Source organism: Vigna unguiculata, chromosome 5 (assembly GCF_037176805.1).
Source record: "Vigna unguiculata cultivar grain cowpea cultivar isolate G323 ecotype 2 chromosome 5, ASM3717680v1, whole genome shotgun sequence".
NCBI lineage: Eukaryota > Viridiplantae > Streptophyta > Magnoliopsida > Fabales > Fabaceae > Vigna > Vigna unguiculata.
The window spans coordinates 30,438,771-30,466,697 of record NC_140796.1 but is presented as its reverse complement, the minus strand read 5'-3'; the positions used below and the strand labels follow the sequence as shown (position 1 = coordinate 30,466,697).

Here is a 27,927-nt window from a genome sequence, read left to right as displayed (position 1 = left end):
ATAGGAGTTGTGACATTTTTAGTTCAATGTTGCGTTTTGACTAATGGCATATCTGCAATAAGAAGAAAGTTAGATTAAGGGTTTAAAACTAGGATTAAAAAAAAAAGGGAGAGCCTCCTGGCAAAAACTAAGTTTTATTAAAAGGGGACATTTTTAAAAGAGCAAAATTATTTTCAACAAAAGACTACTAAAACCACCTTTTTTTATCACATTTTTATGAAAACTCAATTTTTCTAAACAACCAACAAAAACTATTTCATTAAACATAAACACATATTTATTTAAACTAAAAAAAAAAAACAACATAAAATGGAGTGCTAACAAAGGTTTACATCCTTCATCCTTTCTTTCTTCTTTTCTTACTTTTCTATGTATTTTTTGTATAATCTGGTTTGACTTTTTTCTATGTTGTGGATCCTCTCCTTTTTCTTGCACCCTTTATATAAAGTGGTAGAAGAAATAAATAAAAATAAAAATAAAAAGGAACGAGGGTGGGAAATTATGTTAAATATGACAAGAAAAGATATTGTATGAGAGTGAAAGAATGTGAGAACAAGGAAAGTGGATTGTTACAATACATTTTCTTTATTTTTTATTATTTATATTTTATTAATAGACCATTGTAAATTTTTGTTTTAAATTTAAGATAATACTTTTGATATATAAGTTTTTAGTTTTATCAAATCAAATAACATTTTATTTTTGTTAGAAAACCTTTTTTTTCTACTTTTTCAGGTTGTTTTTTAATATATTTTATCATTATATATATATATATATAATATATATATATATATATATATAATTAATATATATATACATTTTATTTGTTTTAACTTTTTGTTGTTTATTTTAGAAACAATTATGATTTATTTTATTCAACATTTTTAATTATTATTTTATAAACATTTATCATTTAGTTATCGATAAGTTCATAAACAGATAATTATATTAAATATTTACATTACGCACATCACTTATATTACGCATTACATTATCATTGATTTAATAAATGAGATTATATTGACTTTCAGTAAATTTTAAATAAAACAGAGACTTATTTAGATAAAAAGAAGTTTAATTACTTTAACAGTATCTAATTTTCTTCGGATATATTAATTTAATATCCATTTTAAAAAAAAATTAAGTTCTAACTTTTAAAAATATAATTTAATTAGATAAAATAATAGAAATCATGTTAAAAAAACTTTATAATAAAAAAATATAATACAATTTATTTTGAATATTTATTTAGTTGGATTTGCAGAGATACTTTTACTTATTAACAAAAGTTAAAAATAATTAATTGTCTTAGAAATTGATTAAGTTGACTCATCTAATACTAAATGAATTATATTACTATAGACTAAGTCCATGTGTCCATATTACGCATAATAAATAAATTTATTTTCTATGACATCATTTGAATTCGTCTCGATTTTAATAAATATCTCCCTATTAAATGTTTGAAGATATATGTAAGTATGAGTATCATGAATGACAATGATGTGGGACGGGACGGGTTTCACTATCCCATATTCATCCGCGTAAAAAATATTTATCCACATCCTTATACCCAAATCCAACCAGTATCAAAGTTTTATCTCATCCTCATCTTCACCAGATAATAGGTATAATCTCGTACCCGTACCCGTTTCCTCACTACTTCAATATAAATTTTAATTAATTTTTATAAAATAATAAAAAATTATGGTAAAGGAAACATAATATTATTAAATATTCAATATTAGGAGCATGATTGTTTCTTTGATATCAAATACTTTGAAATAAATTATAATTGTTTACATTTTAGATTAGAATACAAAAATAAAATTTTATGAGAACTAAAACATTTATTAAATTTGCAAACTGCAAACATTAATGAAACCTAGTTGATAAAATTTGAAAATATTTTTAAATAAATTTGAAGGAAAACAAATATTCAAATTAAAATATATTTTAAATGTTTGTTTACTTCATTTTTTTAATTCTAATGAATCTCTTTTTTTATACACTAATAAAAATGATAATACATCACTTAATCAAAATGATGCAAATAACAAATAATAAACATAATAATAAAATTTTAACATGGATATTGTATCTTTTGAACTCCAATATATATTGGATGGTGATAAAAAATATTCATGATAAATTATATTAAATTTTTTGATATTGTAGTAAATAAAAGTTATTTATACAATTATAGTAAAAAAATTACAGTATAATTGATATAATGAGTTAGAAAATAAAAATAATTAGATAAAATATACTGAAATAGAATTCTACATGATGAAAATAAACAACAAATAAAAATATTTAAAGATTAACAAATGTGTCTCAGAAACAATTTGAGAAACTATTGGAAGAAATCGCACAAAGGACAACAAATGTATAATTAAAGGTATGATAAGATGAAAAATACCTTAGACATCTAAGAACACTTTTCAAATATCAACAAATATACTCAATAATTGAGAAATAATTATTTTAGCGAAACAAAAAAGTTATTCAAATGAAACAAAAATTAATAAAAATAATTAAAGAATTTTTTTTATATTACCTAGTAAATGAAAGGTTTATGCTATTAAACACTTAAATTGAGAGTATTAAACATACTCATGTGAAAGAAAAATATACAATAAATAAAAATATTTAAAAATAATAGAAATATTCAAATATGAGACACAAATTTTTTTTAATTGAAATACATCATTTTAACATAATTACATATAAATGTTATGATAAGATGAAAAATATATTGGAGATGCGAATGAGTTTGATGACAAACCAAATAATTAGAAGAAATAAAAAATTGAAATATATATATATATATATATATATATATATATATATATATATATATATATATATATATATATAGTTCCTTAATTAATTATGAATATTTTAATAATTTAAATGATGACGGAGACAGATATTAAGGCGGGAATATGTACATCCCATAACCATCCCATATCCAATTGAAAAAGTCAAAGAGGGGATTTCCCATACCCATACCCAGTCAATGCGAGGATTCCCCAATTAAAACGGGGACAAATTCGGACAATACCCACAGGGACGGATTTATTTGCCCTCTCTAGTGGGTATACTTAATTATTTTAACTGGTTATAGATACAAAAATGAGGATGAATATACCTATATTTATCGTTCTTTCCATACTCATTTCAATATTCACTACCATTCTCATTGTATATATCAGCATGAACATTAATATGAATTTTTATTTCTAAAATGAAAATGTGATGATGAAACGTGTTCTAACCCTCTTCCATTACCATCACTAACTAATATTAATCTAATACTAACACAAATATTTATTTATTTAAAAATAATAAAAATAATTAACGTTGGTTTAAAAATATCAATCACAACTCTATTAATATCGAACACTGCACCTTATTATTACTTGATAGATACATCATTTAAAATTAATTTTACCTTTAGTTTTTAATAATTAAAACTTATCAAATAAAACAAAAGCGTAATTTTACAAATAAATCATGTATCTTTTAAGAAGAAAGCATTTGTCAAAAAAAAGAAAAAATAATAGAGATATACATATACTTTCAGGGAGTTAATCATTGGTTTGATTTTAAAAATCACAAATGGTTTAGATCCTTTCATGTGACTTGGTCTCGTTGAAATGGGAAGTGTAATAAATTATTACCTGACTCTTTTCATTTTGTTTCCGTCATTTCTGGAATCCTTTTAACACTTCCAATTTTTGAAGTAAACTTTCGTTTCTGCAAATTTGTCACCACCACGGAGGTAGCATCTCACCCCATTCTCTCTCTTTTGCTGTATTTGCTTCCATTTCTTTTCTGCAACGTCGATTTTATTTTTTCTTTTGGGTTCGTTTGATTCTTCTATCTGATACTTCTTTCAAAGTACAGTTTTGAAGGAAAAGCAAAATTATATTTTTACCTACAAAATGGAAAAATTATGCTGGAAAATAGAGCTAAATTGGATATCAACACGAATACTCTTATACTGTATTTATGAAATGTGGCCTGTTAGATGGAACATAATAGTTTGTCTTTTGTTTACGATTCAGAATCGTTATGTGTTGAATTTGTGATCTATTTGAATATATTGAAGGCTTCTAATCTTTTGTTCAGATGTTGCATTGTTACGTTATTGCTTTCGTTTTGGTGTTTTCACCATTTATTGCAATATCAAACGCAAGTGCTGGTGATGCTGATCCACGATACAGGTACATACATAAGTCTAATTTTTTTCAAATCTTCTTTTGTGAAAACATGTAAATTGTTATTTCAATTTCGAACACATCTTACACAAAAACAAATTATGGGGTTTTATTATGTTCTTGTTTTTCTTTGGACGTTAGGAATTGTGTAAAAGAATGTGATGAAAGTGGATGCATTGGGAAAAGATGTTTTCCAAACTGTAAAATTTCTGCAGATGAAGTGCCTGTTATTGGTCCTCCATGGGGCATGTTAGAGCCACTTTATGCACGATGGAAAAAGGCGCATTGCAAAAGTAACTGTCACTACTATTGCATGCTTGATAGAGAAAAAGATAGGGAGTTACTAAATAATGAGCCAGAAAAATACCATGGTAGATGGCCCTTCAAGCGTATATATGGAATACAGGTTTGTTTCTTGATAACTCATTCATTCTACACTTCATTTCAATTTAAACATAAATTATCCACGGTTGTTATTTTACTGTTATCTAATCAAACTTGAAATTTCACTTTTGGTTTTTTAATGATTGTTTAATGCAAATTTACTATTGAATAATCAGAAAAAAATATAACTATGACTAGAGAATAATACAGACAATACCTTTGAAACTACGTACAAATTTTGTCCTTTTAATTGATGTCCAAAGACATCAAGTTTTTGTTTAAAGATCTAACATGTCATTCCCTTTTTCAGGATCCTGCTTCCATGGTTTTTTCTTCCCTCAATCTTGTAATGCATTTACATGGTTGGATGTCCTTTTTCACTCTTATATACAATAAACTTCCTCTAAAGGCACGCAAGAGGCCCTACTATGAGTATGCTGGTTTATGGCATATTTATGGGCTCTTGTCCTTGAATTCCTGGTTTTGGAGTGCAATTTTTCATAGTAGGTAAGTCACTTAAGCATATAGTTTTGATATTTGAATTTTAGCAAGGCAAATGGTAGTCCAACTTATAGTTGGATTTAGTCTAGCAAATGTAAATGGTAGTCTAACTAATACATGTTGATGCTTTCATTGTTCTTTAAAGGATATATTTCTTTCCTTTCCAAAAATTACTATATTTCCTAAAATCCCACCAAGCTAGTTCAAAGAAAAAGAGACAACCTATCTTATAATCTGTTTAATTTAGTGACATGTTTCTTTCTCACAATGAACTGCAGATATTGTGAGATAATAGAGAGGCTATACCACTTTTCTGCAGTTGCCCTCATTGGATATTCCTTGATTTTGGCCATTTTAAGAAGCTTCAATGTAAAAGATGAAGCTACTAGAGTTATGATTCCTGCTCCATTGATATCTTTTGTAGCCACTCATATAATGTACCTCAACTTCTATAAACTAGACCATGGTAAGTATTCTCCAGTAATCTTTACACTGCTGATTATTCCTGAGGACAAGAATCACATGAAAGCCATTGTTTACATTTTTTTCCTCTCAGAAATATGTTCTTAGTTATCTATTCCATCCATCCAAATGTGTGGCTTTTGAAGAAATAAATTTTAATGTGTTTTTTTATTTTTTTCCACTTTCTTAGTTTTTATGGAAATTTTTAAAACTCTGCAGAATGGAACTTCAAAGTTTGTCTAGCAATGAGTGTAGCACAACTTGCAACATGGGCAATTTGGGGTGCTGTTAGTCACCATCCATCACGATGGAAGCTTCGTTTTGCTGTTCTTATGAGTGGCCTAGCAGTGTCCCTACAGATATATGATTTTCCTCCATATGAAGGACATGTGGATGCACAAGCTCTTAGGCATGCCATTACTGTTCCTCTTACCTATCTTTGGTGGAGTTTCATTAGGGATGATGCTGCATTTCTAACCTCTGAACGTTTAAAGAATTCCAAGAAATCTAAATAGCTTGTGTTTATTTCAAACTTCTGATTTTCCTATTTGTTTTTATTTAACAAATTTAGATGTTCATTGCCCAGTTTTGTACTCATAGTTGGGAAAATGATGAAATTTACCTTATGTTCATTACCAAAATATATCAATATTTTCGGTTAGAAATTACGTAATATATTAATAATAATCTAAACGTGTAATTAATTTGTTAAACAAAATGAAATTTATGGTTTATATATTTACAGGGACTAAAAGTGCATTTAATTTGTTTCTTTGAACGTTTATTTTTTCTCATATGTATAGTGCCTTACATTAAGGAATATCCCAATGATGTTTGCTGTAAAAGTACAGAAAATAATATCACTACCAGAAAGAACTCTATTACCTTCACATTTTCTTGAGAAAAGTTATACATAAAAAATATTTGCAAATTTTAGGATGAAATGTTTTTCATACGAAATATTTATGGTAAGGCCCATTTATTTCTGCCAAAAATCCTTAAGGGCTGCCCCAAAGTTGGTTGGGCCTAGGGCCGGCCCAAAAAGGGGAACCATACCCTAAGTCTGCCCTAGACTAATCCTTTCTCTCCATTCACATAAATCGTAGCCGTCAAGTCTCTAACCTCTCCCCAGAAGCTCTGCTAGGGTTTACTCTATCCCAATCAAGCGAGCTCAGTTCATCTTCTTGATTCACGTAGGTACTCTGCGACTCATACGCCTTTTTCCCTTTCGTTGTTCACTTTTCCAGTTAGGGTTTCGTTGTAAGTTTATGTTAAGACTTATTCCGTGGTTCTGTTCCACCTCGCTCATCCCTTCCTTGTTTTGTTGCATCCCACTGTTGGAGTCGAACCCCAATTCTAGCTAGTTCCAGGTAAGGGAAGCTAGACTTCGCGTTTTGATTCACTTTTTGTATATGTTGGTTCTATTTCGAGTTTTGGTGCTAGTATGTTGCCTATGATGATGTAAAAATGCTTTGGGTGCTGTCATGAGTGAGTCTGTGTTTGAGCATGCGTGGAACAGTGGTGGAAACTGATATACTCGCCCAGGCGAGCTCATCTCGCCCAGGCGAGAAAAGCGGGAACTCGCTCAGGTTTCTGCTCGAGCGCTCGCCTAGGCGAGCTGCTGTATTTTGAGCGACGAACAGTCTCGCCCAAGCGAAACCGTCTCGCCTAAGCGAGAGTTCGCGACATTTTTCAGGAAGCCACTGTTGCAGTCTCGCCTAAGTGAGAGTCTGCTGTTTGAGCGAGAGCACTCTTCTCGCCTGAGTGAGGACTCCAGCTTGAGCGAGACCTCTTTTGGGTTTTTGCTATGCTTTGTTTCTTGAATGTTGATGGTTGTTTGATTGGCTGGTTCATTGACTTATTAAGTACAAAGGGGATGGATATGCATGTGCTATGTATGTTATGGGTGAGAACAAATGAATTGGAAATGAGCTTGGTATGAGATATATTTGATGGTTGATCACTCATACTAAATGACGTGTTAAAGGTATGCATAGAAATTTCATGATTGATTGATAATGTATGAGTAATGGTGGTTTAGGACATAATTCCATGACCCTTGTAGCGGGGCTCGTGGTGGTGCCTCATCTTACGGACGTAATTCCGCGAGCCCTTCGTGAAGGAGTGCCCGGTGGTGCCTCAGCAATAGGACCTAATCCCATGAATCCTGAGGGGAGGGTGGTGCCTCATTGTGCGTATCCGGATAGTCAAGTCTTGTAGTGTTGAAAGGGGTTTGGTGTATTATGTGAGCGTTCCGTCAATTGTGCTTGATTATGTGATTAAATGATGATTATTATAATGTGTGAATTTTGTACACTAGCTTACCCTTTCGCTTGTTTGTATGGTTGTGTGTGTGGTTTTCCTCCCTTGCAATGATCATCAATTCTATTGATGTGAGCATATGTGAGGACCCCTGGCAGTGGTGATGGTAATAGGTATGTTGTAGCTTGATGGATTGGACAGGTGTCGGGCCCACTGTGGGGCCCACTACTGGAGGATTTTATGTTATTTATGCTCTTATTGTTTGAACAAGGCCTAGTGCTTTTATTTGTTTCTTTCAGTACATATCTGGTTGGGCCATGTGGTGCCCCCTTTTCTTGTAATCTGGGTATGTCCAACGTATTGTATACTTTCATACCCTAATGAGGTTTTATTTATCGAGGTTATTCAGTTTTTGGGACGTTACATTTATGGTATCAGAGCGGTCGACCCTTAGGATCTATGGTCTAGTGTGCCTGCGTAGTTAACTTTTGTGTTGCTAGCTAAGCTCTCAGCTAATCAAGTCTAACTCTTGTTTTTCCTGTGTGTTAGTGACATGGCACCTCAACGTAGGAACTCTCAGCCTTCTCAGGGTGATGCACCAGACATCGCCAGGGCGATAGAAGCGATGGTGGCTACTATGGCACAATAGAGTACTGCAATGATACAACAACATGAAGCATCAATGCAGCGACAAGTGGCCTCACTTGAGTAGCAGCAGCTGGTTATGCAGCAGATGGAAGCTGCTAGGGTGGCTGCTGAGGACGTTCACCGTCAACACATGGAGGCCCTCCGTCAGTTGGAGGAAAACAAGACCACTGCCCCTGTCCACGGTCCTGAACCGAGACCTCTCCATCGGGAATGGAGTTTGGAAGACTTTCTGAAGCACCATCCGACTAAGTTTAATGGGAAGACTAGTCTAGATGTCGCAGACCAATGGTTGAAGGACATTGAGAGGATTTTTTATGCTAAGATGTGCCCCGAGGATAGTAGATTAGCCTTCACGGTGTACATGCTCACAGGTGAGGCTGAACACTGGTGGATCAGTATGAAGTCCATCATGGAAGAGAGGCAGGAACCAGTTACTTGGGAGTTCTTTAGGAGAAAGTTTCTCTCTGAGTACTTCTCCGACAGCGTCAAATATGCTAAAGAGGTGGAGTTTTTGCAGTTGACCCAAGGAAGCAAATCTGTGGCTGAGTATGCGAAAAAGTTCAAGCATCTCAGTCGTTTCTACACCATGCCACTAGATGAAGAGTGGCGATGCAAGAAATTCGAGAACGATCTCCGTGGAGATCTTCGGCTGATGGTGACCCCGCTATCCATCAAGGACTTTGTAGCCTTGGTGGAGAAGGCTAGGGTTATGGAGAAGATGAAAGTGGAAGTGGAAACTCAGCACTCACACCAGTAGAGGGTGGGAGGACCATCTGGGTCCAGGCATAGGCACGAGGAGAGGAGGAAACCCTATATTAGGCCTCATTCCCAGTCTCAGGGGTCTAGGGAACCCTCTTCTCAGCAAGGCATGATTCAGTGTTATTAGTGTGGGGGACCGCACAAGAGGAATGTTTGCCCTCAACTCGCAGGCTTCAAGAGGTGCAACAATTGTGGCAAGGAAGGCCACTTCGGCAGAGATTGCCCCACCCTCATGAGGACAATGACGCGTACCCTAGTCCTAGCCCCAGCCCAGAATCAGTAGAGGAGGGGAGGCAACAAGCCTCCAGCATCGGGCAGAGTGTACGCCATGACTGGAGCCGAGGCAACAGGCTCAGGTAACCTTGTCATGGGTCAATGTGTGATTGTTGGTAAATCTACATGTGTATTGTATGACTCTGAAACGACACACTCTTTTGTGTCTGAAACTTGTGTGCAAAGGTTGGGTCTGCCGGTTTGTGAACTGCAATGTGACCTTGTGGTATCTACTCTGGCATCGGGATTGGTCAGGACATTGTCCTTGTGTGCTAGGTGTCTAGTGGAGGTAGAAGGACGCAGGTACAAAGTGAATCTGATCTGCCTACCTCTACAGGAGTTGGAAGTGATCCTAGGGATGGATTGGCTCTCTACCAATCATATCCTTATAGACTGCCGAGAGAAGAGGTTATTATTCCCCAACTCAGAGGAGCCTGAGTTGTTATCGCCTCACGGGGTTACGAAAGAACTACAGGACGGTTCTCATTGTTTCTTGATCTTTACATACCTAGAGGTGGAGGGAGAGGAGATGAAGTCTGTCATACCGGTGGTACAAGAATTTGGAGACGTGTTCCTAGAGGAAGTACCAGGATTACCCCCTAGTAGAGAAGTGGAATTCTCGATTGATTTGGTACCTGGAGCCGGGCCAGTATCGATTGCTCTGTATCGTATGGCTCAGGCAGAGTTGGTAGAGCTCAAGAAGCAGATAGAGGACTGATATCGCTGTCGTTAGGCGATCAAATTACCACTACTTTAGCAACTTCAGTATTGCCAGTTAGTAGTGAACAAAATAGTTAGGGTTAAGATAACCCTGAGTCGTCTCACAACGAATACGGAATTGATCTCAAATATTTGATTCTTAAAAATGCAATTAAAACTAGCAATTATAAAAATAGGGGGTTTTTGATATGCAAAGAAAATGACACGGAAGATTGTAAACACAGTAATAGTAAATAGGTCAATTCCATTGCTTTTTCTAAATAAGATTCTTCATTGGTTATCTAGAGATTATTGTTAAATTAATTATTGTTGTTGATTTAAAAATTAATCAATGTAAAGACTCAATTCATTTGTTGCCATCCTCACTTTTAATCAAAGTACCGTCTCAATTAAAAGAGAGAATTGTTAGATTATCCATAGTAAATTCAATCAAAGTACAGTCTCAATTAATTTTACTATGTCTAATCATGTCTATTCCTTTATTTCTTCACCAAATAGAAAACTTAATTAATCAAAGTAAAGTCTTGACTAATTTTAGTTAAAGTAATTACCACTAATCAAAGTAAAGTCTCAATTATTGGCAAAAACTTATTTAATCAAATGAAAGTTTCTAAATAAAATTAAAGTAAAGTCTCAATTTAATTTAAAAACCTTTTAGCTCATATGATTAGCATGCATGTAGATTTAAAATCATTATTTTCTACTCGATTAAGAAGTAAAGGACATAAATAAACAAAAACCACAACAATAATCAAAATAACGAACACATAAATTCATCTAACCTCAGAATCCATTTAAGAAATTACAGTGGAATCAACCCTAAAAGCTTAGCCCTCCATGGCTTTGATGGAATACATGATGATATGAAGGAAAGAAAATAAAAGAAAGAATGAAAGATGTGGTGGAGACGGTATCTGCCAAAACCAGAGAGTTCTAAGTGTCTAAGCTGTAAGTTGTAAGTTCTTCGTTATCTCCGCTTCTGCTCCCTTAATTCCTGTCCAATTTCCAATTCTGCCCCTCTCATTTAACCATATTTGCAGTTTTGACCAGAGTTGACTGCTGACTTTGACCAATTGACTAGAGTTGACCAGTTGACCAGAGTTGACCAGTTTGACTATCCTATCAGATGCTGACACGTGGCAGTGTACTCTCTCTCCAGAATTAGGGTTTGCTGCTCCTTCCTCCTTCCTCCCTTGGCTGCGCATCTGACGGCGTGGTGGTTCATGGTGGTCCAACGGTGCGGACGCGTTTCCAGCGTGGTGTGGAGACGCAACGTGCAGATCTGGTTCTGCTGCAGAGAAGATGAAGTTGTCTCGCTGATGGTTGACAATGGAAGAAGATGGCGTCGCGATGATGGTGGTCAGATTTCCGGCGAGTTGCGCTGCTACGGTGGCTGTGGAAATGGTGGATTCGAAACTGGTTCGCTACTGCGTCGCAATGGATGATGGTGGTTTCGCTCCAGCAACGTTTATGGTGGCCAACGGTGTGCGCGAATCTGGCTCAGGTGTACCGCAGTGATGGCTCGAGGGTGTTGCAGTGATGGAGGCGAGAAGATGCGCGAATCTGCAACATATGAAGCTTCTACTCCATGGGTTCCCTTCAATAGAGTTATAGAATTACTCCTTGTGGAAAATTGTTGATGGTTCGACGCCATAGTTTCAATCAATTGTCTTGCATTTGTTGGCGTTTTGTCCACCAATGACCCTCCACTTGCAGCATCTATCATTTGTCTATCCATGATACTCAATCCCTCATAAAAGTACTGAATGAGGAGATGCTCGTTTATTTGGTGATGAGGACATGAAGCACATAACTTTTTGAATCTTTTCCAATACTCGTGAAGACTTTCTCTTTCTTGTTGCCTTATCCCATAAATATCTTTGCGAATAGCAGCAACTCTAGATGCTGGAAAAAACTTTTCCAGAAATAATCTTTTCAGAGTCTCCCAAGTATTGATGGATCCTGGCGGAAGGCAGTATAACCAATTCTTAGCGGCATCTTGCAATGAGAATGGAAAAGCCTTAAGCTTGATATGTTCCTCTGTCACTGTTGTAGGTCTCATGGATGAACAAACAACATGAAATTCCTTCAAATGATGGTACGGGTCTTCTCCTGCTAATCCATGGAATTTGGGTAAAAGATGGATTAACCCAGACTTAAGCTCACATTCTCCATCTGGATATTGGATGCACATGTTTTGTGTAATTGCTGCATCCGGTGAAGCCAACTCTCTTATTGTTCTTTCTTCCATTCTATCTTCTTAAATTTCTGGTTCAGGTGATGGATCAAAAGATATGTTAATCACCGGAGGTGATTCTAGTGGTGCACTTTCAGTGGTAGGTTCAGATGATGATGGTGCTCCTTCAGTAGAACACCTGAGTTCAAGTCTCCTACGTGATTTACGCAAGTTCCTTTCAAGTTCTGAATCAAGTTGATAAAATTGACCCGGATTGGCCTGAGTCATGCACTATTCAAGTCCACCTGAAAGTGTTTCCCTGTGTGTTTTTTTTTTCTTCCTATTCTTGTTTTGGAGAAAGATTTCAAGAAAGAAAGGAGTTAAGATGTCGTTGGGTCTACTCCCAGGAAAGAGAGGTGCGTCATAGTGGACAACTTAAATACCAAGTCTTTCCTAGACAGAGTTTTCCAAACTAGTCTCAAAAAAATTTCTTAAAAGAAATTCTTAATCAAAACAAAAATAGAACTTTGCTTGAAATATATTAAAAGAAAACTAAAGACTACAAAAATAACAAACTCTATTAAACGTATATGCATAAAATAAATAAATAAATAAAATAAATAAAATAAAATAAAATAAATAAATAAAAACAGAATCAAAATAAAAGAAATACTAACCGTATATTTGGCTCAGGTGTACCGCAATGATGGCTCGAGGGTGTTCCAGTGATGGAGGCGAGAAGATGCGCGGAACAAGCTTCGCGAAGGCGTGGTGGTAGTGGCGCGTCGCGGGGTCTGTGGTGGCTCGTGTGCGGACGTCTTTGCTGGTGCATCGTGGTTGCTGATTCCGACGTGCAATGGAGATGCTAGAACGTCAATGGTGGCTGCCGGCGTTGCAGGTGAAGGTGGTGTGCGTCTGTTACGTTTTCCGGCGTGGTAGTGGAGGACGCTACCATGGCTGCTGGTGCGAAAATGGTGGCTGCCGGCGTGGTGCAGTGGTGTGCAGTGCCTCGCGGTGGTCGGAAAGAGGTGCGGCGGCGGCTGTGGAGGTTGGAAGGAGAGGAGGAAAATTAGGGTTAGGGTTTCATGTGTGAGATGGAGGAGATGATGACGTGGCAAGATCTGAGTGGTCAATTTGGTGAGTGGAGGATTATGACACGTGGCTTGTTCTGGTTGGCTAATTTTAAAAAGTGGGGATTGTCACATGGCATGATCTGGTTGAGTGGAGTTTAAGTGGTAGGAGGGGTGCAACTTATTGAAAACTGGGGGTGCAAAACAGGTTTTTGTGGTCCACTTGCAGGAGGAGTGTGCAAATAAAATCTGGGAGTGCATTTAGCTCTTGATTTATTCTTTTCCAGAATTTCTTGATTTTGGACTTATTTTGTAACTTTGAATATTTTAAATCCACACTATCAATGACCAAAAATAAATTTCAGCTGCATTAACAAACGTTAGAATATCCAATAATATTTTATGCAACTAAAATCAATTTTTACACCACTTTTACCAAACTTACTCAATAAATCCAATAATCACAAATTCTAATTAAATCAATCTTTAAGCACAGAAAATTCAATTAAATCCCCAAATTTAAATATTAAATGAGGGCAAAAATTTGAACTCATCAAGGACTTACTGGAGAAGCAGTTTATCCGACCCAGTACCTCACCTTGGGGAGCACCAGTACTATTGGTGAAGAAGAAATATGAGAGTTCACGTCTGTGCGTGGACTATCGGCAGCTGAACAAGATGACCATCAAGAACAAGTATCCTCTCCCAAGAATAGATGACTTGATGGATCAGTTGCATGGATCGTCAGTATTCTCGAAGATTGACTAGCGGTCAGGTTATCACCAAATATTGGTAAAGGAAGGAGATGTGCAGAAGATGGCCTTCAGGTCCCGGTACGGACACTACGAGTATGTGGTTATGCCTTTTGGTGTGACTAACGCTTCAGTGGTGTTCATGGACTACATGAACTGGATATTTAGACCGTTCCTAGATAAGTTTGTCGTAGTCTGCATAGACGACATCCTTATCTATTCCAGGACCCAAGAGGAGCATGCCGAGCACCTAAGGATAGTTCTTGGTATTCTGAGGGAGAAACAATTGTATGCTAAACTGCCCAAGTGTGAATTTTGGATGGATGAAATGCAATTCTTGGGACATGTGATATCCGCCCAGGGGATAGCAATAGACCCAGCAAAGGTAGAGGCCGTGGTAAAGTGGGAAAGTCCCAAATTAGCGACGAAGATAAGGAGCTTCGTGGGTTTAACGGGGTACTATAGAAGGTTCATTGAGGGATTTTCCAAGGTAGTGGCGCCCTTGACGCAACTTACTCGGAAGGACCAACCTTTCACTTGGACTGACAAGTGTGAGGAAAGCTTCCAAGAGCTTAAACGGAGATTGACGAGTGCTCCAATCCTAGTGATCCCCGATATTGGAAAACCCTTCGAGGTTTACTGTGATGCCTCTCACCTAGGGTTGGGTTGTGTGTTGATGCAGGAGAAGAAGGCAATGGCCTACGCTTCGAGGCAACTCAAGGTGCATGAGAGAAACTACCCCACTCATGACCTAGAGTTCGCAGCTATAGTATTCGCCTTGAAAATTTGGAGGCACTACCTCTATGGTGCCCAATTCCGGGTATTCAGTGATCACAAGAGTCTGAAGTACCTATTCGATCAGAAAGAGTTAAACATGAGGCACAGACGATGGATGGAGTTTCTGAAAGATTATGATTTTGAACTGCTATATCATCCGGGAAAGGTCAACATGGTGGCCGACGCTCTGAGTAGGAAGACTGTACATACTGCTCACCTTATGATAAAGGAGGTGGAGCTACTAGAGCAGTTCAGGGATATGAAGCTGTAGGTAGAATTGGGATCTGAGTTCATCAGGTGTAGCACCTTAACTATATCTAGTGAGTTCTTGGATTCAGTTAGGGAAAGGCAGTTAGTGGAAGCCAACTTGAACAGAGTTAGAGAGCAACTAGGGTCGGAAGAGGCAAAGGACTTTACCTTGGGTAGTGATGGCATATTGAGATTTCAGGGCAGGGTGTGTGTACCCGATGATGTTGAGGTGAAGAAGTTAATCCTAGAGGAACGACACAAAAGTCATCTTAGTCTGCATCCAGGCATGACTAAGATGTACCAGGACTTCAAGGAAAACTTTTGGTGGCAAGGTATGAAAAAGGAGGTGGCACAGTACGTGTCTGCCTGTCTGACTTGTCAGAAGGCAAAGGTGGAGCATTAGAGACCCGGGGGGATTATGCAACCATTAGAGATATCAATGTGGAAGTGGGACAACACCTCGATGGACTTTGTGACCCTTTTGCCACGAACTTTTAGGGGGCATGACACCATTTGGGTCATAGTGGACCGATTGACCAAGAGTGCGCATTTCTTAGCAATGAACCTGAGGATGTCTATGGTTAAGTTGGCTCAGTTGTACATCAAGGAGATTGTGAGGTTGCATGGGGTGCCTTCGAGCATTGTATCAGATAGAGATCCACGATTCACATCACGGTTTTGGCAAACCTTGCAGGGTGTTTTGGGAAGCAAACTCACAATGAGTTCAGCCTATTATCCTCAGACAGATGGTCAGTCTGAGAGGACGATCCAATCACTTGAGGACTTACTGCGAACATTCATACTGGATCACTTGGGTGCTTGGGATGAAGTGTTACCGTTGATTGAGTTTACCTACAACAATAGTTTCCATGCAAGCATTGGGATGGCACCATATGAGGCTCTCTATGGTCAACGGTGCAGGACTCCCTTGTGTTGGTATTAGGATGGGGAGGCAGCGCTAGTTGGGCCAGAATTGTTGGAACAGACCACCGAGAAGGTGAGATTAGTGAGGAATAAAATGCAGGCTTCACAGAGCAGACAAAAGGCTTATGCAGATCGCAAGAGAAGGCCCTTGGAATTTGGGGCTGGAGATCACGTATTCTTGAGGGTGACCAGAACCACTGGTGTGGGAAGGGCTCTCCGCTCAAGAAAACTTTCTCCTAGGTTCCTTGGTTGTTATCAGATCTCGAGGAGGATTGGACCAGTAGCTTATGAGATAGCTTTGCCTCCTCAATTGGCAAATCTTCACCCGGTGTTCCACGTATCGCAGTTGAGGAAGTATGTGTTTGATCCGGCCCATGTGTTGGAAGTTGAGGACATACAGATCAAGGAGGACCTCACTATGGAAGTACCACCCATTGCTCTCGAGGATAGCAAGGTTGAGGAATGCAGAGGAAAAATAGTCAGCTTGGTTAAGGTCATCTGGGATTGGAGGACAGGTGACTCTACTTGGGAGTTGGAGGAGGATGTGAGGAAATCACACCCGCACCTTTTTTTACCTGGTAAGTTTTCATTTTCGAGGTCGAAAATTTTCCTGTTGGGCAGAATTTAAGGCCCATTTATTTCTGCCAAAAATCCTTAAGGGCTGCCCCAAAGTTGGTTGGGCCTAGGGCCGGCCCAAAAAGGGGAACCATACCCTAAGTCTACCCTAGACTAATCCTTTCTCTCCATTCACATAAATCACAGTCGTCAAGTCTCTAACCTCTCCCCATAAGCTCTGCTAGGGTTTACTCTATCCCAATCAAGCGAGCTCAGTTCATCTTCTTGATTCACGTAGGTACTCTACGACTCATACGCCTTTTTCCCTTTCGTTATTCACTTTTCCAGTTAGGGTTTCGTTGTAAGTTTATGTTAAGACTTATTCTGTGGTTCTGTTCCACCTCGTTCATCCCTTCCTTGTTCTGTTGCATCCCACTGTTGGAGTCAAACCCCTGTTCTAGCTAGTTCCAGGTAAGGGAAGCTAGACTTCGCGTTTTGATTCACTTTTTATATGTGTTGGTTCTGTTTCGAGTTCTGGTGCTAGTATGTTGCCTATGATGATGTAAAAATGCTTTGGGTGCTGTCATGAGTGAGTCTGTGTTTGAGCATGCATGGAACAGTGGTGGAAACTGATATACTCGCCCAGGCGAGCTCATCTCGCCCAAGCGAGAAAAGCGGGAACTCGCTCAGGTTTCTGCTTGAGCGCTCGCCTAGGCGAGCTGTTGTATTTTGAGCGACGAACAGTCTCGCCCAGGCGAAATCATCTCGCCTAAGCGAGAGCTCGCGACATTTTCCAAGAAGCCACTGTTGTAGTCTCGCCTAAGCGAGAGTCTGCTGTTTGAGCGAGAGCACTCTTCTCGCCTGAGCGAGGACTCTAGCTTGAGCGAGACCTCTTTTGGGTTTTTGCTATGCTTTGTTTCTTGAATGTTGATGGTTGTTTGATTGGCTGGTTCATTGACTTATTAAGTACAAACGGGGTGGATATGCATGTGCTATGTATGTTATGGGTGAGAACAAATGAATTGGAAATGAGTTTGGCATGAGATATATTTGATGGTTGATCACTCATACTAAATGACGTGTTATGGGTATGCATAGAAATTTCATGATTGATTGATAATGTATGAGTAAGGGTGGTTTAGGACATAATTCCATGACCCTTGTAGCGGGGCTCGTGGTGGTGCCTCATCTTACGGACGTAATTCTGCGGGCCCTTCTCTGAGGAGTCCCCGGTGGTGCCTCAACAATAGGACCTAATCCCATGAATCCCGAGGGGAGTGTTCACGGTGGTGCCTCGAGACCAGGACGTAATTCCACGAGGGTATTGTGGTGGTGCCTCAAGGCCAGGACACAATTCAACGTGGTGGTGCCTCTTGTAAGGGTGTAATTCCACGAAGACCTCGTGGTGATGCCTCACTGCTAGGACTTAATTCCACTGTCTAGTGGTGGTGCCTCATTGTGCGTATCCGGATAGTCAAGTCTTGTAGTCTTGAAAGGGGTTTGGTGTATTATGTGAGCATTCCGTCAATTGTGCTTTATTATGTGATTAAATGATGATTATTATAATGTGTGAATTCTGTACACTAGCTTACCCTTTCGCTTGTTTGTATGGTTGTGTGCGTGGTTTTCCTCCCTTGCAATGATCATCAATTCTATTGATGTGAGCAGATGTGAGGACCCCTGGCAGTGGTGATGGTAATAAGGATGTTGCAGCTTGATAGATTGGACAGGTGTCGGGCCCACTGTGGAAGATTTTATGTTATTTATGCTCTTATTGTTTGAACAAGGCCTAGTGCTTTTATTTATTTCTTTCAGTACATTTTTGGGTTGGGCCATGTGGAGCCCCCTTTTATTGTAATCTGGGTATGTCCAACGTATTGTATACTTTCATACCCTAATGAAGTTTTATTTATCGCGATTATTCAGTTTTTGGGACGTTACATCTATAAACTTTTGTTTGAATTATTATTTGCAGATAATAATTACAAAGTTTTTAATGAAAAATAATCTGCAGGAAATCAATATTGATACCTAATTTTGTTGTATTCACTATCAAAACAAATATATATTTTCTGGCATTTTTTTTTTAAATTTTATTCAAAATATACCAAAATTTGTGATGAATATTATTTTGCAAAAATTTATTACAAATTTTTTATAAAAATATGTTATATATAATTCTTGTCAAATTTACTCCAATTTTTCTTATTAATTATTTATTATTTCATTTGATTTTTCTGATTGAAAAATACAAGAAAAAGTTGGCAGTGTTTTAAAGTTTTTCACGTATATTTTCTTAAAAAATAAATTGGCAAATAACCGTTATACTATTTTAAAATTGACAAAAATTCTATATTATATTTATATGAAGTTTCCTTTTAAATATTTTTTCCGCAGAAAAATATATTTGTTTACATGACAAATGATCAGTCGCTCAATTCAAAACTTAAGAGTGGTTGCGGAGGTAAGAGGAAGTGAAGCCAGTGATCGGCCAGTTCATGGAGACGGTGGACAAGAACAACGGCATCGCCGGATCCACCACCGAATCCAACTACTATGTACGAATCATCAGCATGATCAACCGCGAGCTGCTTAAACCTTATGCCTCCGTACTGCTGCACCGCCACTCCTATGCGCTCGTCGAAGTTGTCCCGTCGAAGGCTGATTTCAGTATTTCTCTCCTCAGTCAGTTCGAGAAGCCCGACGTCACTTATAATGTAAGTTTCTTTACGTTTCATCGTTTTCACTTGTCGAATTTAGGTGAATGATGATACCTAGAGTTGTTGGCTAGTCTTGAATCAGGTTCTTTTGCTTTTGATTTTTCCTTGCGGTTTGGTTAGGGTTTGTTGAGGCTACATTGTTCCTTTTCGGATTGGAAGTAAACAATAGGGCTTGATCTTTCCCATCCATGTATTTTGTATCGATGAAGCACGAATAATAATTTAAGGTTTATGCAGATTCAGTTTGTTTAAGGTGCTGGTAACAATGTAATAAATGCTTTGTCACTCATTTAGTCAATTGTAAACTTGTAATGGTTTTAGAAGTAAAAGATTTGCTATTGTATAATTTTCCTAGATAGTTGTTCAGTTGAATCATAGAGAAACTAGTTTCTCACTTGCACTTTGAATTTATTTATAATATGCAACGCTTTGAACTTTGAATTAATGGCTCACTTTATAATATGCATCGTATAAATTTGTTTATTTTGAATGTATGCAAGGAGGAAATACAAAGAATTAAGACTTGTAATAAAAATATCATCATCTTGAGAGAAGTTAGTAGCAAAAGTGGCAAAAAGTGAGTTCAAGCTTCATAAGTATTAATTCCATCATGGTCTGCCTTGCTATATAGTGAGGCTTGTTATTATACCTTGGAGTTATGTCTAATATGGGAATTATTGTACCTCAATTCCTATATCAATTCTAGTACTCACATGTGTTTATACTACGCAACTTTAGTGGAGTTGTACCCTTAAGAATAGTGAGGGGGGTAGGTATACATTGTTTAGAAAGTAACAGTAAAACTACAAAGTGAACTAAGAAAATCATTAAAAAAAGATGCTTTTTCTGTCAATCTATTCCTTAAATTGAAATTATCTTATAAGTTTTTATTTTTGTTTTATATTTCCCATAATATAAGAACCTAGAAATTTTATTCTCCTGATCCTTCACTCTTAATTCTTATGCTGAATGTAGTGTTAAAACTAATTCAATGTTTCTGGACAAGACACCCTCATTTAGGGTGTGTTCACTTGACATAATTTCCTATTTGGAAGGAAATGGTAGGTTGGATTAGGAGGTGAAAATTAAGTTCGTTTAAGTCGATCGCAGAGCGAGTGAAGGCGATAATTTGCAGGATGCACTACTTTTTTAATCCCGCTTATTGGAAGCAGATTTGAAGGGATTGTTTGAGAAAATACCCTTTTATCCTCTGGAGGGATCTGATCCATGGACATTGGAATCAATCTTGCAAGAAATTTGTGGAAAGGGATCTATGTACTTTGGAACCAATCCACCTAGAGGTTTATGGAGAAGGGATCTAATTCCATTTGATGTTGGAACGGATCTAGCCATGGAAGAGATCTAATCCAGCTTTCTGCAGATCTGATCCCATAGCAATATCTTTTTTTTTACAATTTTAGTATTAAAAAAAATTAAGAAAATATATGTAACTCATACAAATATCAATGTATACTAATTTTTATATAAAGAACAATATGGTAATTTATCTATTACTTCTATTAAAACATTTTTTTACAATTATCATATCACTCAAATCACTCACAAATTTTCACAAACTTTACTTCCAAATCCATTCATTATCACCATTAAATCTCTTAAGAAAAACAAAACACAATTCACTCAAATCCAACCACTCCCTCTCTCTCAAACTCATCCACTCAAGTGAACACAGCGTTAGTACCTCTCCACTTGACCATCAACCCTTAACCTCCTCAATCAACGTAAGTTATAAGCACTGACACCCTATATGTGCATTGCATAAACTTTTTTAGTTTATATTTTAATAAGGTTGGGCTTTGCTAGAAATATGTTTAATTTATTTTAAACATGTTGAACAAAATAGATCTACCAGGTATAACCAAATTGAGTTATCAAGGAGATTGAAGAGGTTTCTCTACCTACTTATAGACCCTTGATATCATCATATTCTTAGTTTAAATTTTTCAGTCTCACAAGGACTTGGTCTAGTACTATTCTCATATAAGTTTGTCCTCCTTTAACACTATAATTTTCCTTTTTTTTGGTAAGAAAGGAATTGATTAAACTCTAATGGCTCCAACAGCCATGGTGAAAGAGGTGAACAATTGAAACTGTGATGGAAAACCAAAGAGCAGGTCTAATAGAAGGAATAAATCCCAGTATTATTGAATGGCAAACAAACAGGAAAAATACAGAAAAGTGATTTTGTCCACAGAGCCTAGCTCCAACAGAGAGCTATTGCCCCCTTTCCATAACAAATTTCCAATATTCTTTCCTCCCCTCTATCTCTTCACTCTCCCCAGTATATCAGAACGACCCGTGCACAACACACTCTTGTGCCAGCTCATCATTCTCTCACCCTCCTATTCTGCCTCTCATACACTCTCCAAATAATGGGCCTGGCCTTATTATCCAGTTGCCTGTTTGGGCTGCTATCACACTGAAACAGAGGTTGATTTCGGAGGTGCTTGAGATTGGGATAAATTTTCACTTTGAAACAGAGATTGATTTCTTCCCCTTTCATTACTTTTCTTAAATCCTTTTTTTCATTCATTAACTTATTAGATTTTAGGTGCTTTTGGTAAATTTCTGACATGATGAAGCTTAGATTTGATTTCTCCTGGAAGATTTTTCCTAGTTCCATATGATAGTTGGAGTGGTTGTTTTCTTATTATATGCCATGCTTCAATTTTAAGCTTAATCATATGGTTCCATGTAGAGAGATCTACAAGTTGGTGTGTGTTTAAATGTAATTTAAACACCTAGAGGGGACAGGGTGAAACACAGTGACGTGAATTCAGTTTTAACTATAAAAATAAATTGGAATGGAAAGTAAGTAGAAATTCCCAAAACAAAATTTTAAAAACTAATCAGATTGCAAAATGAAATTGAAAACGGAGTGCAGAATTGGAATTCATCTAAAACTGTAAAAACAGTATGTGAAAGTCAGAATTGGAAAACATGTATCATCATTGTCATTGTATTAGTTTGCCATAAAATAGAGGATGTGAAAGTTTCCACAATAACTTGGCTTTGGTTTTGCCTTATTAATACTCAAAACTAGCCATGAACAATTGAACACCAGATAAAATATTCCTTTACGAGCCAAAACAAACTTAGTCTCCATAGGTCTATAAATGAACACTGCAATTATGTGTACTGGTAGTTCTGTTAAAAGATTGTGAACTTTTCATGTCAAATTTAGTCTCCATAGGTTATTTTGATTGCCAAACTTCAACATTAGAACTTTGTTAGGGGCTTCTGCATAAAAGGGAATGAAAAAATCTTACTCTATGAATACATGCCAAATTAGAGCTTGGACTCATTTATATTTGGTGAGACTCCATATTCCATCACACAACGTTCTTAAAGTATTCTCTAATTATTATAGCCATAACTTCACTAACCCTATTCTTGATTTGAAATGTAAAATGCATGCGTTGAAAGACCTTGTTCTTGATTTGAAATGTGATTTCAAATTCACAGTTAGAGTATATATGTAACACCACCAATTCATTAATTGGTTGGTTTGAAATCACACCTAATTGCTATAAGTTAAGTAAGACTCAGTCAAAAAAGTAATGAGCACTAATCCTATATTGAAGGCTATCTAGTCTTAGCCATGTTTATATCATATATAGCTAATTTTTAAACTATGGCAGAAGCGTTGTGATGTAGTCTTGACCCCAACTAAGGATGGAGTCATATACTTAAAAAGATTAAGCATGTTGGTTGACTTGTTGATCTTTGACTAGTGTTGACTACTTGACTAGAGTTGACTTAACCTAAGTCAGCTAATCCTTATTTATGTGTTTTGTAGGTTTAATTAAGGTTAAGTATGATAGATGATGTGGCGCATGCAAAGTGGAAAGTAGAGGTGACTTGGCACCTAGGTGGAGGAGAGAGGACAATATAAAGCAAAAAGCACATGAACTGATGAAGGATTGACCACTCAAGGACCCATGGAGACTCCCCCAAGAAGAATTACTAGAAGCATGACTAAAGGGGATGTTCTTTCTTCTATGTCTCTTTCTTTATTTTTCATCTTAATTTTGTGATTTCCCTAAGTTGACTTAGTTGCCTTAATTTTGGTTGACTTGTTGACCTTTGACTAGGGTTGACTCATTAACTAAAATTGATTAAACTTAAGCCAACATGCTAATCCTTGTTTAAGTTGTTTTGTAGGTTATTTTAGTAGAAGGAAGCATGATAGGTGGCGCATGGTGATTGGGGAGCATGATTTGGAGACCACTTTTGTCTCTTTCTCCACCCTTTGGCCGAGAATCCACATGGGAAGACACACCACCATTTCATTTTGTGCCTAGCTTGAAGATGCTTCTACAATTAGGGTTTTCCTTGATTTTCTAGTTAGCCCTTTTCATCTGTTGTTTTTTGTTTGGAGATCCCCAAGACTCTCTATTTAAGGGGAGCTCTACCAATTGTAAAAGGGTTGAACATTTTGAATCAAAACATTCTTGTTTCAACCACCATTTTCGTGAGCTAGCCCTCCTTCTAGGAGTGGAAGAACTCTTTGCCTTATCTTGCTTATGCAAGTGGCGACACCATATCATTCATCTATAGAGCTTGGTTTGGCTTTGCCCCCTCTAAGAGTGGCGTGCTCCACTTCCATAACCATTACTCTCTTCTCTTCCATTTTGTTTTTGTTCTTCTTTGTTTCCATTGCATTTTCGTTTTGTGTTTCCATCCATGTATTTCGTTTTAAAATGCAATCCATCTCCTTCTTCCTTTGAGCTCTTGGAAATGAACCTTCACATCTAGATAGCTTGCTATCTTAATGTTCAGTGGAAATTTCCTTGAGTTTTCTTAAACAACTCAACACCATATTCAATAATCTTAAAAGGAAACAAGATAATCCTTCATCATGAACCTTGTACCACCTTTGTACCACTTTTCTCTTTTGTCTTTAGCACCTTTTGGCCTTTTGTGAGACATTTGAGACACATTTTATGGAGGCCTTTAAGGCTTGGACGAAAATCACATTGCACACACCATAGTTAGTCCATTTGTCTCTCATTTTGTAACCTAATTTGACTTAGTTTCTAGAAGCTAGAATTAGGATTTTGTAGAGACATACTTATGTATCTTTTATTTGCTTAGAAACCCCTAAACTCTTCTATATAAGGGATGTTCCTAGGCTTGTAAAAGGACTTGTAAAAGGGTTGATCAAAATTGAGTAAAACTTATATTGTTTCAACCACAAAACCATGAGCTCTCCTCTAAGGAGTGGAGACTCTTCCTTTGTCTTATCTTGCATAGCAAGTGGTGACCTCCTTAATCATCTCTAGGGTTGGTTAGCCTTTTGGCTCCCCTATGTGTGTCATGTTTCCCCTTCACCATTTTCATTTTCTATTGCTTCCACTTCCATTTTGTTGTTGTTTTCCTCTATTTCAATTCGGTTTTCTTGATATAATGCTCATTTTCTTTTGTTTCTTGGTTGAAATCATCACTCTCCTCTAGAATCTCTAGAAGTGAACCTTCACATCTAAATAATTTGTTATCTTATTAGTGGGATCTTGTCTAGGTTTTCTTAAGAAATCTAACACCACATTTCATAAAATCTAAAACGAACTACATCACGTTGTGTCATGAAGACAACCAACTACTGGACCTGCACTTCTAGCACTGGCTATGGTGGCGAGGCTTATAACTATCATGCGCACACACTTGTAAGTATAAATAACAAACTTAAAGAGTTATTTCTAGTTTTCTTTGTGCAATATCTTCGAGAATGTTTGTATGTTAAACTCTGTTAGATATTTCAATGAATAAAGTCAGGACTAATAGGGTTAAGAAATTGGTTTATGTTTGCATTATGATTGTGTTGTTAGCTTATTGTTATTGTTGTTTCGATGCTGCTGACGCTACACTGCACCATTTTTATAACTGTGTTTTTTATAACCAACAGACTTAAAAGTATAAAAGTGTTAATCTAGTTGAATTAAGGCTTTGCTGAGTATTCTTATCTTCTGTGAAGTACCATTCTTTTGACATATAATTGACGATCTTAGTCTACAGAATTCATCTTATGATTAAGATTCCAGTCCAAGCCTTTTCTTTTGAAAATTCTCCACTACTAGAATTAAATATGTGCATATTTTGAAATTTTGAATTTTTTTTATGACAATGCAGAGAAAGAATGCATATTGAAAATGCAGAGAAGAAGAGAAAGAATAAATGAAAGACTGAAGATGCTACAAAGCCTTGTCCCGAACGGAATCTAAGGTAGATTTCTCAATCAATATCTAACTACTGCCTAAGTCAAACAAGTGGTTGACTTAAGATGCTGAATTTTGCTTCCTCGTGAATTGCATGCTTGAGGAAGCCGTTCAATATGTGAAGTTTTTACAACTCCAAATTAAGGTAACAACTTGAGTTGAGATGCTCCTCAGGCTTTACTTTGCATCCAAATTTTAGTTCAGTGTAAAGATTTTTGTTATATCATAAGATAGAGACTCATTGTCATTTCAATTTAACAGCTTCCGTGCTCTGATGATCTTTGAATTGATGATCTTTGGATGTACCCTCCTATTGCTTACAATGGAATGAACTAGACCTCAATTTTACCCCAACCAAAAAGCCATAAGTAAATTGCATAGCAATGAAAGGGTGATGATGCAACAGCAATATGGGAGCTTCCTTTTATGACGTTTCGATTATATTCATAAGTATGTATTAACTGCCATTTGATCATTAGGAAGTTTGAGAATTTTCTGTTCATAAAGCAAGAGATTGATAAATTAAAGCGAACCTTGTGTATTTTTTAACCATGAGAAATCATTTTCGGTTGATTTCCTGTTTGTTTATCTCATTGGCACAAGATAATGATTTTTTTTTATAGTTTAAAATTTATACGTTTTATTTATTTTTAATTATAGTCCAATTCAAACTTATTTGTATCATATTGTCTCTAAAAAATAGTTTATTTAGTTAAAATGTAAAATATAAAATATAACATATTTAAAATTTAAAATTGGATAAAATTACATTTAAGAAAAATATAAAGATACTAAAATAACTAGACCTTAAATAGTAATATTTTTTAAAAAATTTATTATAAAAAAATTATTGTGGAATTTCTTGAAAAAATATTAGCAGAAAAAAATATATTTAAAAAATTTAATTTTGCAGGAAAAATTAATTGAAAATTTTTTGGAAGAAATTTTTTGCAAATTTAAATTACGGAAGAAAATTACTTGTAAAATTTAAATGTGTAGGAAAAAGTACTTAATATTTTTTAAATTGATTTTTTCTTTTAGAAAAAATTGCTACGAATTTTTTTTCAAGAAAGTTTGTTGTGTATATTTTTCACAAAAAAATTTACAAGAAATTTTTTGTAAAATTTTAAATTTTAAAATAACTAATTACTCACAAAATATTACCTACAGATTAAAATTTATAAGAAAAATAACAAAAAATACTTTTCCGGCAAATTATTATAAAATTGTTAGAAAATTTTTATAAAATATGAAAAATTCTAATAATGAATATGTCTTGTATATGGTTCAATTTGAATATTATATTTTTTTTATAAATAACCTTAAATTTTACAGAATAAAAGAAAAACTTAAATTATTCGTGTACTATGAATTAGAATATAATACTTAATTTGTTTTTATAATAATTTTCCCTAGGAATGAAAAGAGTTATCCCTTTTAGAAACATGATATATATATATATATATATATATATATATATATATATATATATATTATTGTTTTAAATAAAGTCATTCTCTTAATTAAAAAATAAACTTATAAAATCATATTTTGAATATTTTTTCAATTGTTTGATCTTTTCTTCACCAAAATTATATTTCTTTACAAATCTATTTACATTCACTACAACATGAATTATTTTATTAGTGATTTTTTTATTGGTTATATCAAATCGTTGAAAAAAAAATTATAATTTATGTTAATTAATTTTAACAATAACAATTGATTATATTATTTTAATATTATTAATTTCTAACAATTAGGGTTTAATTCGAAGTCTGATAATTAGTTTTTTTTTTTTTTCTGTTTGTATCTTTCTATTCTATTATGTTCTCATAAGCTATGCGTTTGTCTCTTCCGGCATAAATGATTCGCTTATGTCTTCCAGCATGTGTTGAAATTTCTGCAAGCTTTCTAATGTGTTTTGGTTGAGAATTTTTTAAGTATTGTGGAGAATCTTTTGAGTATGTGGTTCATCCTCTTTAGCAAATATGTCGATCAATTTTATTTTTTTAAATTATTAGTGTGTATCAAATTTATAACTTTTTTTCTATTGGTTAAAATACCTTTTTGGTCCTAATTTTCGTCAAGTTTCAAATAAGTCCTAATTTTGATTTTGTGTTCAAATAGGTCCTAATTTTGTCAATTTTATTCAATTGGGTCCTTTTTTGCTAACATCGTTTAAATCATTAACGGCTATGAACAATGACGGCCACGTATCACTTTGTGGTTT

At 35.8% G+C, this 27,927-nt stretch overlaps 3 protein-coding genes and 1 long non-coding RNA gene across 4 annotated transcripts; all 4 read left to right on the top strand.

The window, feature by feature from the left end:
- Positions 1-3,662: 3,662 nt before the first annotated feature.
- On the top strand, positions 3,663-6,205 carry LOC114183004 (uncharacterized). The gene is made up of 6 exons (XM_028069827.2): positions 3,663-3,787; positions 4,138-4,232; positions 4,368-4,632; positions 4,921-5,117; positions 5,390-5,577; positions 5,793-6,205. Exons 2-6 carry the CDS (start codon positions 4,138-4,140, stop codon positions 6,086-6,088), a joined length of 1,041 nt encoding a protein of 346 aa, XP_027925628.1. The 5' UTR covers positions 3,663-3,787; the 3' UTR covers positions 6,089-6,205.
- A 2,363-nt stretch (positions 6,206-8,568) lies between these two features.
- LOC114184578 (uncharacterized) lies at positions 8,569-9,240 on the top strand. The gene has a single exon (XM_028071884.1). The coding sequence runs from the start codon at positions 8,569-8,571 to the stop codon at positions 9,238-9,240; it is 672 nt and encodes a 223-aa protein (XP_027927685.1).
- Positions 9,241-9,570: 330 nt separating this feature from the next.
- On the top strand, positions 9,571-10,233 carry LOC114184577 (uncharacterized). The gene has a single exon (XM_028071883.2). The coding sequence runs from the start codon at positions 9,571-9,573 to the stop codon at positions 10,231-10,233; it is 663 nt and encodes a 220-aa protein (XP_027927684.2).
- An 8,910-nt stretch (positions 10,234-19,143) lies between these two features.
- Positions 19,144-26,282, top strand: LOC114186335 (uncharacterized). Its single transcript, XR_003605021.2, has 4 exons — positions 19,144-19,455; positions 23,279-25,145; positions 25,609-25,839; positions 25,956-26,282. It is a non-coding gene; the product is annotated as an uncharacterized LOC114186335 (long non-coding RNA).
- Positions 26,283-27,927: the final 1,645 nt, after the last annotated feature.

Coding starts and splice junctions, on each gene's coding strand:
- LOC114183004 (XM_028069827.2), top strand. CDS start 4,138: ATGTTGCATTGTTACGTTATTGCTTTCGTTTTGGTGTTTTCACCATTT. Junction 4,633..4,920: donor AGCGTATATATGGAATACAG/GTTTGTTTCTTG, acceptor TCCCTTTTTCAG/GATCCTGCTTCCATGGTTTT. Junction 5,578..5,792: donor CTTCTATAAACTAGACCATG/GTAAGTATTCTC, acceptor AAAACTCTGCAG/AATGGAACTTCAAAGTTTGT.
- LOC114184578 (XM_028071884.1), top strand. CDS start 8,569: ATGGAAGCTGCTAGGGTGGCTGCTGAGGACGTTCACCGTCAACACATG.
- LOC114184577 (XM_028071883.2), top strand. CDS start 9,571: ATGACTGGAGCCGAGGCAACAGGCTCAGGTAACCTTGTCATGGGTCAA.